The 12,662-nt window shown below is 39.5% G+C and overlaps 1 protein-coding gene across 2 annotated transcripts; it reads left to right on the forward strand.

Moving 5' to 3' along the window:
• gata5 (GATA binding protein 5) lies at positions 1–10,221 on the forward strand. 2 transcript variants are annotated; one of them, XM_008412843.2, is made up of 7 exons: positions 1–941; positions 2,187–2,806; positions 5,502–5,671; positions 7,010–7,138; positions 7,335–7,419; positions 7,545–7,672; positions 8,879–10,221. In XM_008412843.2, the coding sequence occupies exons 2-7, from the start codon at positions 2,320–2,322 to the stop codon at positions 8,996–8,998; spliced, it is 1,119 nt and encodes a 372-aa protein (XP_008411065.1). In that variant the 5' UTR covers positions 1–941; positions 2,187–2,319; the 3' UTR covers positions 8,999–10,221. The 2 variants fall into 2 exon arrangements, with proteins under 2 accessions (XP_008411065.1, XP_081464773.1); XM_081608647.1 differs by lacking the exon at positions 1–941 and having other exon boundaries at positions 965–2,806.
• The last annotated feature ends 2,441 nt before the right edge of the window (positions 10,222–12,662 follow it).

Consider the following 12,662-nt stretch of genomic DNA (forward strand, 5'->3'; position numbering starts at 1 on the left):
ATTATTATTATTATTATTATTATTATTATTGTAAAACAACATATACAACAGGTCATTGTTGTTTATGTTTATAACCAGGTAATGTCATAAATTCCGTTTTATCCGGTGACATCATGTTTATCCTTCTGTTCTCCGCTCATATCTGTGTTTGTGCTGGATTGATCTGCATGAGGTTAGTTGTTGTTCAGGCTTCTTATCGCTCTGTTTTGCCCTTAAACTGAACAAGTTCACAGTTATAAAAGTATAACTTTTACTTTCCGGCGATGGAGCCAACTTTCAATTGCACAAACCTAGAACCGGGCTCTGTTCTAGGTTTGTAGTTCTGAGTCAGTTTGTAGAGGTTGAAGAAAATCCCTTTAACAAAATCTATAATTAAAAAATATTATCAGTCTTAAGAATGACGCGCTTGAAAAGTTAACCCAGGACGCAGGTGAAAGCGGGGACCTTATTCGACGCCCATACTGCGGAGCTTTGGGCCCTCCGCTGCAGGGGTCCTCCCCCTCCACCTTCTCCTCTCCTCCCCACCTTGGCCTACCTCGGAGCGGCGGCTTGGGTCACGTGTTTCTTTTTTTTTTTTCTCCCCCGTACAAATGTTCCAGTAGGAGAGCGCGGAGGCGCACACCCATATCAAAAATTATCAGCGGCAGCAGCTATCTGCAGATACACCGAGAGGAAGAGACGCGCTGCAGCGATCAGCGGATCCAAACAAGAACAGAAAAAAACGCGAACAATCACCCAACAGCTGCAACTTCGGTTCCATCTTCTCCAACTTTTCTTTCTTTTTTTTTTTTTTTTTTTTTACGCACAAACGCGCAGAGCTGCGGAGAGGCTCCGTGTCTGCGTGGTGTGGTCAAGGCTTGCCCAGCTGAGCTCCTCTCTTAAGGCTGTGTCTCTGCTGAGGGGGGACCGGACCCGCTTTATCACCGGACCGTCCTTATCTGGTGAGATAATATCCCGAGAGGCCTGGGAACGGAGAGAAGCAGGAGCCATTATCAACTTTTTTTTTTAATGCGATTTGAGTTTCTATTCATAGAAGAGAGAGAGAAAAAAAACATATCTGCAAAGGGGAGAGATAAATGTGGACCGATCTGCGATTCGGAGGATCTGGGCTCTATCTGCACCGCTACAGATAGCAGCGACACTTAATGTCGTTTAGATGCGTTTCACGTCAAGCAAGGGCGATGAGAGGGAAATATGACTGATGCATATCGATGATTGTTGATCATTAATATTCGAATGCATCTTTGTTTCTTTTGTGCGCACCGAATAATAATGATTAAAAAAAACAATCGAAGGCATATGAGAAGTAATATCAGTGTTTGGCCTGTTATTTATAGGCTATGTAATATCAAAATTTACATATTAATACATTCTATTTTCAGTTGTAAAATTATGGAAAGAGAACAAAGAATATTTATATATTTGAAATTTTAAACAAAACAAGATAAATATATACTTGTTTATGGACAATTTTCCATTTTTAAGAAAAATTGTGCATGCACTATAAAAAGGAATTCTGAACACCCGTGAATGTTAGCCATTAGAATGTGTCGTTCAGTAATTATATTCAAACAGCTTTAACATCTATCATTATATTTAATCGTTAACATTTCGGTCAGAATTGAACTGACCGAAATGTCATTTATTTTCATGCAGCGTTCTGGTGGTAGAGACATTTTCTGTTTTGTGCAGTTTATTCGAGTTTAATGTCTTTAGCTGAACCCGAGGCAGCAGAAGCAGCACATCTTGGAAGGGAAAACATTTTTATGTCACTTTCTTCAATATTTTATGACTTAATCAATGTATTATTTTCAGTTTCTTTTTTAGCATGTTGGAAAACCATGTTACTATCTTAATCGGTAGAATTTAATTTAATTGAGTAAGTGGAGAATTTTCAATTCGATTGTAATTCGACTGATTTAGGTGCCTTTTAAAAGCCTTCTTAAATTTTACCCAAAGTACTGGTGACCAGTTTTGCGATAAAGTGAAACAGTTGTTTTTTTTTTTTGTTTGTTTGTTTGTTTGTTTTTTAAGCATTGAATAAAAAAAATCTTTCTTGTGCTGTTGGTGTCACTCTGATGATCTGTTTCAGTAGAAGTCCTGCTTTAACTATGAATATGGTCGGTATTGGGTGCTTGTTAAGAATTAAAAATGTTTTTTTTTTTCTGGATGTTTTCTTTTGCCAGACTGGGTTGGGAGAATCTATGCAAGTTTGTTGAAGAGCCGCTGGTTCAAAAGGAAAGGAACGTTCTCCGGTTAGGGGACAGTCGGATCTCCATCTGTCTTCCTTCAATTCGTCTGAAGGCTAAAGGTTTCAGTATGTACCAAAGCCTGGCCCTGTCCTCCAACCAGTCCCCTTACCCCCACGACACCGGGAACTACATCCACCCCTCGGCCAGCTCCCCGGTGTACGTCCCCACCACCAGGGTCCCGGCCATGCTGCCCACCCTGCCCTACCTGCAGACCTGCGAGTCGACCCACCAGTCTCACGGCCTGGCGGGGCACCACGGCTGGGCTCAGAGCGCCGCGGACGGCTCCTCCTTCGCCCCCAGCAGCCCTCACCCTCCGCACGGCTTCTCCTACTCGCACAGCCCGCCGGTCAGCACCAACCCCGGGCGGGACGGCGGCTACCAGAGCCAATACGGAGGGGCGCTGGTGCGCTCCGTGGGGGGGTCCTACTCCAGCCCGTACGCTTACATGAGCCCGGAGATGGCCACGTCCTCCTGGACGCCGGGGCCCTTCGAGAGCGGAGTGATCAGTCTGCAGGGTCGGCAGGGAGCTCTGGGCGGACGAAGGTCCAGTCTGGGTGAGTGTCGAACCGAATCTGAATCAAATTATATTCCGGAAGTTTAAAGGAGTTACATCGAGTCTAGTTTATAAAGATTTAAATTTCATTCTATTTAATTCGGGGGGTACAACAAAACACTAACTTTAATCTTCGGACATATATATTTTTTTATTTCGACATATCAAAGCATCCCTTATTGTTTTAGTTCTAATTTATCTTTGAACCTTGAATCCAACTTTTTTTTTTTTTTTTTCTCCTCCAGCTCAATTTTCTACGAAGCTTCTGTTAACTATACGAGCGACTGTCTCTTTAAGAATGCTCTTATCAGGCCTCGCCGGGACCGGGTTATTTATTACAGGAGGTGATGGAGAACCCTGCGGCTGTATAACGCTTGTGTAACGCGCTCCGAGATTCAATCAGAGTCCCAGAAACAGTCCCAATCAGAGCGCCTCCACTGAACAATGCCTCGTCAGGTCGAGTCAATCCACATTCTCCAAAGCAGATGCTCTCCTAGAGCAATCAATTAAAGTGTTAATTTAATCCCAGAACCTCAGGACGTGGGTTCAATACACACCAGTAGATACACGCTGAGCTGCTGAGAGTTTGGTGCAGTTCTCACCTTGGTCCTCCTCATGCCTCCCCACCTTGCAGGTATGGGAAGCGAGGAGAAGGTGGGGGTTTTGGGGGGAGGGGAGGGGTCCTCTTGAGTTCAATCTCATTTTCCTCTCTGGTTAATTAAAGAGCAGCTAAAAGCGTGTTTATTCTGGGAATATTATCACCTCTCAGAATGAGATGGATATAATTCAAAAGATTAACGTGGCAGAATGTTAAAATGCTGCAAATTGATTTCAAAATTTCTAATGGATTTAGCTCTAATTAGGGCAAAAGTGAACTGGTTTGAGTTTCTCTTTGTGTGGTGATTCCTTTATATTGTAGGCTGGTTATATGTTGTTGTTGTTGTTTTTTTTTATTTAACACTGTAATTTCATCAAGCACAGACACATGCAACTTACAAATAAAACATGTTTCATTTTCAAGGAAGATAACCTGACACATTCCTTATGGTTTTCACTGGTAACTTAAACTATTAGAATCTCTCCAATGCAAAAAAGAGCTGGCAACTATAATATTTATTTATTTTTGACAGAATTTATTTGATGCAATTTGAGTTTGACTTATTGTTAAGATCGCTCTGCTCATGCGGTTTGTCCTCTGTGTTACAAAGAAACAACAGGAACACAAAAAGCTTCGGTCAGGATAAAGCAGTAAAACTGAACTAGTGTCATTTTTAAATGTGTTCACAGTTACGATGTGCTGCTGTGGCTAATTCTGCAGATCAACGTTACCTTCAGCAGGCCTATAGCATCGCTTACAGCAAGGCCCTGTGCTGTGTTTTTGTTTGTTTGGAATGTTGGAATGAATATCATTTTAGGGTTCATACTCTTATTGTTCTTGTTAGAAACGCATGTGTACACTCTCTTTATTGTGAGAAAAGCAGATATTGTAGTTAGTAAAACGTAATGCTTGTTTCCTTGTAGTTTTACAGTCAGAAAATAATTATGTGCCTCAAAATAGGCGTTAGGGAAAAAATTACTGACAAAAAATTGGTACATATGTTGTTTAAGTTATAAGAAATATACAGCTTCGGAAAAATGTAAGAGACCACTGCACTGAACCCCAGAGAACCACTTGGTTTTTCCACCACATATTGATTTCTGAACTCTTCCTGAGTTAAAACTTTAGTTTTGTTGTTTCTAAATGAATATGAACTTGTTTTCTTTGCATTATTTGAGGTCTGAACGCACTGCATCTTTTTTGTTATTTTCACCGTTTCTCATTCTCTGGAAATAAATACTACATTTTTGCCTGGAATATCTTAGACATGTTGTAGAATAAAAGAACAATGTTCATTTTACTCAAACATATGCCTATAAAAAGTAAAATCTGAGAAAATGATCATTTTAAGGGGTTGCTTAATTTTTTTCCACAACTGTATAAATATATTTTATGTTTATAATCCAGCTTTTAAAACAAAACAAAAAATGACAGGGAAGAGACAGACATACAGGAGATGATCCATGGCTGAGAATCGAACCAGGGTCGGCTGCATTGAGCAGCAACAGTCACACACCGTCACGCAGCCCTATTATTTAAGGCCCAATACATTACCAAACAGTCAGTCGTCATTATTTTGTCCATGCTAATTGATATGCACTGAAACGCAAGTCTCAGCGCATGCGCATGATGCCTCCCTCCCAACAACTTAACTGTGAACCAACTCCATCAGTTAAAGGGACGAGCAGAGAGCGGCCCAGCCCGGACTTAAAGCCCGCTCTGTCTGCGGCTCGACTAGAGGCCGCAGCCCGTCCTCTGTCAGAGCCGTGATGAATGATGGGGGAATCCTGGATCCTCCTGATAACCTTCCCCCCCATAACTCCCCTCACCTTCACCCCCATTCTTCTGTCTCTCCCGACTCACTGGTTGAGCAGTTTGATCCCCGCATCACGCGGAGCGGAGGAGAAAGAGCGTGGGGTTACATTCCTCCGCGGGTTATTTATCAAGCACTGGCCTGGAACCGGTGACCCTGTACCGCCACGCTCTTATTTGTTTTCAATGTCGAATTTACATGGGAATATTGTGATTTTATAACTGATCCAATGAGCATCAAGGAGCAATTTTGTTATCTGACGGGATGTCTCCTTTCTTCCGTCAGAGCTGATGGACGACATGCCTACCGAGGGTAGAGAATGCGTGAACTGCGGCTCCGTGTCCACGCCGCTGTGGCGCAGAGACGGCACCGGTCACTACCTGTGCAACGCCTGCGGACTTTACCACAAGATGAACGGCATCAACAGGCCGTTAATTAAACCCCAGAAACGGCTGGTAAGACTGTCAGAAGGAACCGGTCCATTAAAAACTGTACACTGGGAAGAATATCAAGAAGTGAATAATAATAATAATAATAATAATAATAATAATAATAATAATAATAATAATAATAATATTATTATTATTATTATTATTATTATTATTATTATTATTATTATTATTATAATTATTATTGTTATTGTTGTTTCTGAACATGAATAACCCCTCAGTAGGGGTGGATATAAAGAGGTGTATATATATATATATATATATATATATATATATATATATATATATATATATATATATATATATATATATATATATATATATATATATATATAGTTTGCAATATTGCATCTATCTTCCATGATGTTATATTGAAAGATACATAGCTACAGTAATTTATTAGCAATCTAGCAAGGAAATAACGTATTTAGGCCAGAAAGTGAACTTTTATGAATATCTTGTTTTGGACAATTCAAAAGAAAAACAAAATACCATTTAAGGACACAATCAAAATGATCAAATCAGGATAACTTGTAAATTGTAATTTGTCCTGTTAGCAGTTAATCTTCCAAATATGTTTTCTATTGGTGCATTAACTAATTGAAAAAGAACAAGAATCAACTAATCGATTAGAAATAATTTATGAACATCTTAATCAAAAAGCAGCTTCTTACCAGTTGATGTTTTCAGAATGTGTACGATGAAAGAGCTGAAATCTATGAAAGATGATTTACAGGCACTGGGAGAAAACATCCTTTACTTTAATCTCAGAAATTGATTTTCTTTTTTTTCCACAGAATTTTTTTTTTCTTTTTAAAAAGTCAAAATTCTTTTTTTCCCATTTATTTTCCATATAGGCTTCAGCCATTTTTACCAGCTGTATTTTCATAACACCTCCCATAATTTACTCCTCATGTCATTTTAATATGAACTTGGCAATTGCTAAATGTTGATTAAGTGCTTATAAAATGCTAATGAAGTAAAACTTGGAATGTTCATGGTTTTGTAAATGATGTCCAGTTTGTTTTTGTGGGTGCAAGCCAAATCCTCACAGCTCTGGTTTTATTCCCAGGAACTCTCCTCCTTTTCACAGCAGATGTGGTTGTGAGCTGCCACTGTGGGCATTTCTCTCCCTGTTTTTATTTGTCCTCCGCTGACCTTGTCCTTGATGTGTGCCGTTTTTAGACAAGGTTCTTTGCAGCCCCACAGCTTTTTGAACTGTGTGCTAGAATAAAAAAAGAAAGTTATTTATGATTTTGGGACAAATTATTGTTAGAGAGGATAATCTGAAGCATACAGTCCTGTGTTTGAGCCTATTTGTGTGTGTGTGTGTGTGTGCTGCAGCAGACCACGTCCCGCCGGGCCGGCCTGTGTTGCACCAACTGCCACACCAGCACCACCACATTATGGCGACGCAACGCTGAAGGAGAGCCCGTCTGTAACGCCTGCGGCCTCTACATGAAGCTGCACGGGGTAGGTCACACCGACACCAACACTCCTTTAATGATCTCGCTGCGTCGGGGAAAGACAGAGTCTCCCAGAGGGCATGGAGGTCGCTGTGATGTGTGGGAGAAGGGCTCGTGTGAGTTGACATAACACACTCTGTGGCTCCTGTTGTGTTGGGGTTTGGGAGAGAAGCCCAGCTCATGTGTTGCTGTACTCCCTCCAGGTGCCCAGACCTCTGGCCATGAAGAAAGAAAGCATTCAGACAAGAAAGCGTAAACCCAAGATACCGAAGACTAAAGCGTCCACAGGTTGGTTCCCCACGCACAGGAATCGGATTGGTCAAATCATAAGCAATCTTGAGGACAGAAAAAAAGAGCATTAAAACATGGACACAACATAATGAGAGTGAATGATTTTCCTGTTTTGTTTTTAGGCTCCATCACCTCTGACACTAGCTCCCCGTCCTCCCTGTCAGTCTCTGAACACGCCTCCACCATTAAAAGTGAACCCAGCATGGCCCCGTCGCCCTACGCAGGGCAGACCATCACATCTGGCTCTCAGGTAACCCTTCCTCCCGTCACATTCTTCTGACACTCCGTACAGGATGGAGAATATAAGCAATGCTAAATCATTTGACTTAGAGAATTGGTCTGATGAAAAACAAACTGATAACTTTTAACAAAGAGACGTTTATCACTCTTTACAGAACTTGGCTGAGGAATATTCACTGACCTCCCCAGTCAGTATTTGTCGGGGTTAGGGACCGTAGCTAAAATCCACAACTGCTTTTACCTCTTTAAAAAATGCTTATAACTGCAACTCTTAATAGTTTAAACACCAAATATACCTTGTTATGTGCCAATTCACACAGTAGAAACCACCACAGCAGAAGCTAACATCTATGGTCTTTGTCATCTACGCTCCTGAGGTTTCAGCCAATCAGCGGCGAGAAAAATGAATGGCGCTCTTAGATTGGCTGCTTTGAAATTGCCAGCTAATGGCGCGTAAGCTAGCATTACACCTGGGCATTACATCTTCCAAGGATACATTTTGTTTTAAATGTGTCAGATATGCTCTCATAAAAACAAACAAAAAAATCAGTGAATAGATTAATTTAACAATTTGCACATTCAATAATTCTGAGTTCCATTCCTAAGAATATATTCTTAAATACTAAACCCTAAAAAGGCCGTGGTCCTCTATTTTAATAATAATAATAATAATAATAATAATAATAATAATAATAATAATAATAATAATAATAATAATAATAATAAAAAATACAGCAGAGTACCTATTGGTGTCATGAATACAGGCCAATTTGTGGTGAGGATGGATGCAGGTGGACCCAGGTTGTGATGAAAAAAAATATTTTTAATGATGACCAAAAAGGTGGGCAGGAGTTCAGGCAGCACAGGTGAGCAAATGAGGCAAGGAACTCAGACACTGGAACAGCACAACACAGGAACAAATGAGAAAACCACGACAAGGATCCGGCAGGAAACAAGAGACACACAGGGCTGGGTTTAAATACACAGGGACTGATCAGGGAACACAAGGGACAGCTGGGGACCATCGTTTTTTTTATTCAAATATTATACATTAACATAAAAGTTTTAGTCAGATACAAAGAAAAGGACATAAATAAGATTTTTTAGCTGTGTGCAAGCTATAGTGTGATGCCTCTCCTAAGATGTTTTTGTTAAATATCTAGCAAGAGTTGCTTTTTTTTAGCTAATGAAGCTTTTGTCTCCTTCCTTTCTGCAGACCGCCTCCCAGCTAGACAGCACGGCATCCGGACACGTGGACATTAAATACGAGGATTATCCTTTTACCCCGACGTCGATGGCTCCACAGAATTCCTGGTGCGCTCTGTCTCAAGCATGAGCGTCCCCAGATAACAGGACTAGCTTACCGGCAAACTCTAACATCATTGAAAGGACAATCCTCCACATCCTGACGCAACTTCCACTGACTTTGAAACTGTGGGAAAACTGTTCTAATATGGATCAAAACGGGCTGAATGCAAAAAAAAAAAAAAACTACCTACGACCAAGTAATCTTGGATTTTTTATTGGAAACACTGGCTGTAAATGACAAACCAGGAGTGGATTGTAGTAGGACTTTCAAAATACAATCTGCAGCAAACTTATAAATAACTTAACCCTTGTGTCTAGAAATGGGGTCCAACGGACCCCACACATGTCAAACTTGTATCATTTGACGCAGTCGTCTACGTTTGCCTCAGTCCTCGCATGCACAAGGGTTAAGAAGAGCTAAGAACTTGGACTGATGTCCGTCCAGCAAGCTATATCTCCTCAATACATCCAACATCAACTACCTATTTCCTATAAAAAAAAATGTTTTTGGAGAAACATTACACTAAACAGAGGACATCAATGCAAAAACATTCTAGAGGAATGTTAAAAGATAAGGATACAATAACCTAATTTTAGAGCTATTAAATAATTTTGTTGTAATTTCTTTTCTCTGATACTTGTTGCTTTGTCGCCATCCTCTCTGCTTTTAAAAACAATTCCAGTGGGTTATTTTTCAGCGGAATCTAAAAAAAAACAACAAAAAAACGGACTGAAAATAACTCTTTATGGCTGCTGAGCATGTCTCATTACCAACGTGTAGATGATTAACGTTTACAGGCACATTATTTATGTTGAGATAAGGACAGTTAAAAGTCATTGTGGACACTAAAACCAGCCGGTTGTAAACCACTGCTCACCGTTCAGCTCACAGAACGGCTGTTTGCGCCTGAGCTACGAGGCTCACATTGTCTTAGACTGGCTTCAGCAGAACGGCGGAAAAAAAGTCTTGTAAATGTCAAATGAAAACGTCCAACTACCAAATGTTTTCCATTTTACTTATTCAACAGTGATGAAAGTGCAATGAATCAATTTTTCTTTTAAAAAACGTTTTTAAGGCAAGTACAAAAAAACAGTGTGAAATGATTGTAATCACAATGTAATTATCCATGTTTGGTTGATAAGAGAATGTGTGTGGATTTTTTGAAGTGCTTTCTGTTTCTGTTGCTATTTTATTTTTTGATGACATTTGAAATCTTGTTCAGGTTAATAAACATATTATATAATTTTATATAATTAATATACTGAACACAGTTTCTTTTTTCATTCCACACATACACAGGTTTAAATAAGTAAACCTTTATTTTGATGGCACCATCAAGATATAAAAGTCACAATAAAATGATACAACAACCAAACAGCAAATAGAACATAGAAACCTGAGACATTTGTGAAAAGATTATTTCAATAGCATCTGAAATAAATCAAAATTCAGTGTATTTGCATCTACAATGGAGTCCTATGTGCAAACCCACAGTTTCTGTGTCAGAGTCCTGGCTGCGGCGTTCTGCATAACTAACCATTTTAAAGAATCCTCCCATGCAAACAACTGTCTGTTATGTCGATTTTAAAATGGGCATTGCTTTTTTTTATACACAGCCATGAATATATAATAAACTAATATGTATTTAACCTAAAACTAGATAATGAAAGTTAAAGGTATTTGGCCCATTTGATCAATCCCAGCAACCTTTCAGTTATATTTAGATATCAACTGGTGTCTATATGTCAACGTTGTTTCATTTTTCAATGAAGGCCACTGAGTTCATCATCTGGACCTTTCCTGTTTCCCCTATTTTTATTTGGAAAAAAATCATCTTTGTTTTCTCAGCTGAAGATGCAGCGCCACATTCTACCCCCATCTCCATTTTTTCACTTTATCAATCCTCACTTGGAGCTACTTAAAGGGGCAGTATTTTGTAAAATGTACTTTTCTGATATTTATGCCATGTTATAATGTTATTCCCTCAACAAAACCATGCCTGGAGTGTTGCCCTCATTCATTCATGCTTGTTTGGCTGCCATGGGAGATTAAAAGATTTCTCATTCTGCTGTGAAGAACAGCTGAAGGGACCAAAGCGCATCTCCTCCTCTTTTCTATATGCAGCTCCCCCTCAGCGCTGAAGTTTCCAAGTGACATTACAGGGCAGCCCTCTCTCTTGACTCCCCCACCCTGCTCCTTCAGACTAGCCAGCAGCAATTAGCAAACACTTGATGTAACTGTGTGTCTGCTGAGCTCATTATACGAGCTACTTCTCAGTACAACTCTGGCAAAAACGCTGTTAAGGGACTGATGAAGGAGAGATGTTGTGATGACTTCCTGACGGTGGAGTTTCAGAAGTAGCAGTTTTTAAAGTGACAGAGGCCCATTTCGAGTCGATAAATTAGGAAGTAAAATTACTTTTATGTCATATTTGATATATGTAGCATTTTTAAAACAATTGAAGTTAACATAGTTACTTGATTGTGCTATAAAATGACACTATGCACCTGAAAACACATATTACAGTCCCTTTCATAACTTAATCAATATTTCTACCTCAATATTTCTACCTCAGCCATAATGTCTCATTATCAGCACAATATGGTTTCCCAGACCATATTACCTTCAAAACAAAACATCGGATCCATCACCACTCTTCCTCTACGAAAACCTCTTTGATATGATCCCATTATATTTCTTGTTTAAAAGTACACTGCTCAAAAAAATAAAGGGAACACTTAAACAACACAATATAACTCCAAGTAAATCAAACTTCTGTGAAATCAAACTGTCCACTTAGGAAGCAACACTGATTGACAACAGGGACCCTCGTCGGGTCAATCAGTGTTGCTTCCTAAGTGGACAGTTTGATTTCACAGAAGTTTGATTTACTTGGAGTTATATTGTGTTGTTTAAGTGTTCCCTTTATTTTTTTGAGCAGTATATATTAGCCTTGTTTTTTTGTTCCACCCTGCCACTGAATGTAACATAATTAATTGATTGTGCTATAAAATGGTGCTATATGCCTGGAAAATTCATAATATTGACCTTATAAGAAACTGTGTGACAACATAAAGCAAACAAAAGTAAATCTCAAAAGCTAAACATCATGCCCTCCTGTACAGAAAAAAAAAACTGATGAGAAACCAAGTCTGAGGCTTCAGTGGATCAAAGTGCCAAATTATCCACTCATGGAGAAAAGATGAAATGTTTGTGAACATCTTCTAGAGCAGCCGGCTTATCAAAGTTACTAGACATCACCAAACAACGGAGGACGCATGAGGTGCTGCAGGTCTCACTTTCCTCTGTTGAGGTCAGAGTTCATAGTTCAACAATAAATAAGAGATTGTGCTTGGATGGCATCCAAGGAAGAGTTCCAAGCTGGGAAATCACTGAGTTTTTTTTACTTTTATACTTTCATATTTTTGTCTGATGTCATCAATGGATGATCTGAAACATTTGATTGTGAGACGATATCAAAAAGTGGAGAACATCTTTAAGATGGAAAACACTTTATTTAGTTTAGTTTTTGTTTTTTGCAACCTACCTAACCTAAAATTCATGCAGTGCCTCATCAATGCTACAGAGGAGGTTTTGCATCTTTAATTACCCTTGATGAACACACATATATTTGCCTGTACTGATTTAAGCTGTGGCGTTCACCGTCATGCGTACAGATTTGTAAACTCTC

The sequence above is a fragment of the Poecilia reticulata genome, chromosome 7, assembly GCF_904066995.2.
Source record: "Poecilia reticulata chromosome 7, P_reticulata-male-v2, whole genome shotgun sequence".
Classification (NCBI taxonomy): domain Eukaryota; kingdom Metazoa; phylum Chordata; class Actinopteri; order Cyprinodontiformes; family Poeciliidae; genus Poecilia; species Poecilia reticulata.

Excerpts from the sequence above, each read along its gene's own strand:
- gata5 (XM_081608647.1), top strand. The coding sequence starts at position 2,152 with ATGTTTTTTTTTTTCTGGATGTTTTCTTTTGCCAGACTGGGTTGGGAG. Across the intron at positions 7,139-7,334 it reads TCTACATGAAGCTGCACGGG|GTGCCCAGACCTCTGGCCAT; the intron begins GTAGGTCACACC and ends TACTCCCTCCAG. Across the intron at positions 7,673-8,878 it reads CCATCACATCTGGCTCTCAG|ACCGCCTCCCAGCTAGACAG; the intron begins GTAACCCTTCCT and ends TCCTTTCTGCAG.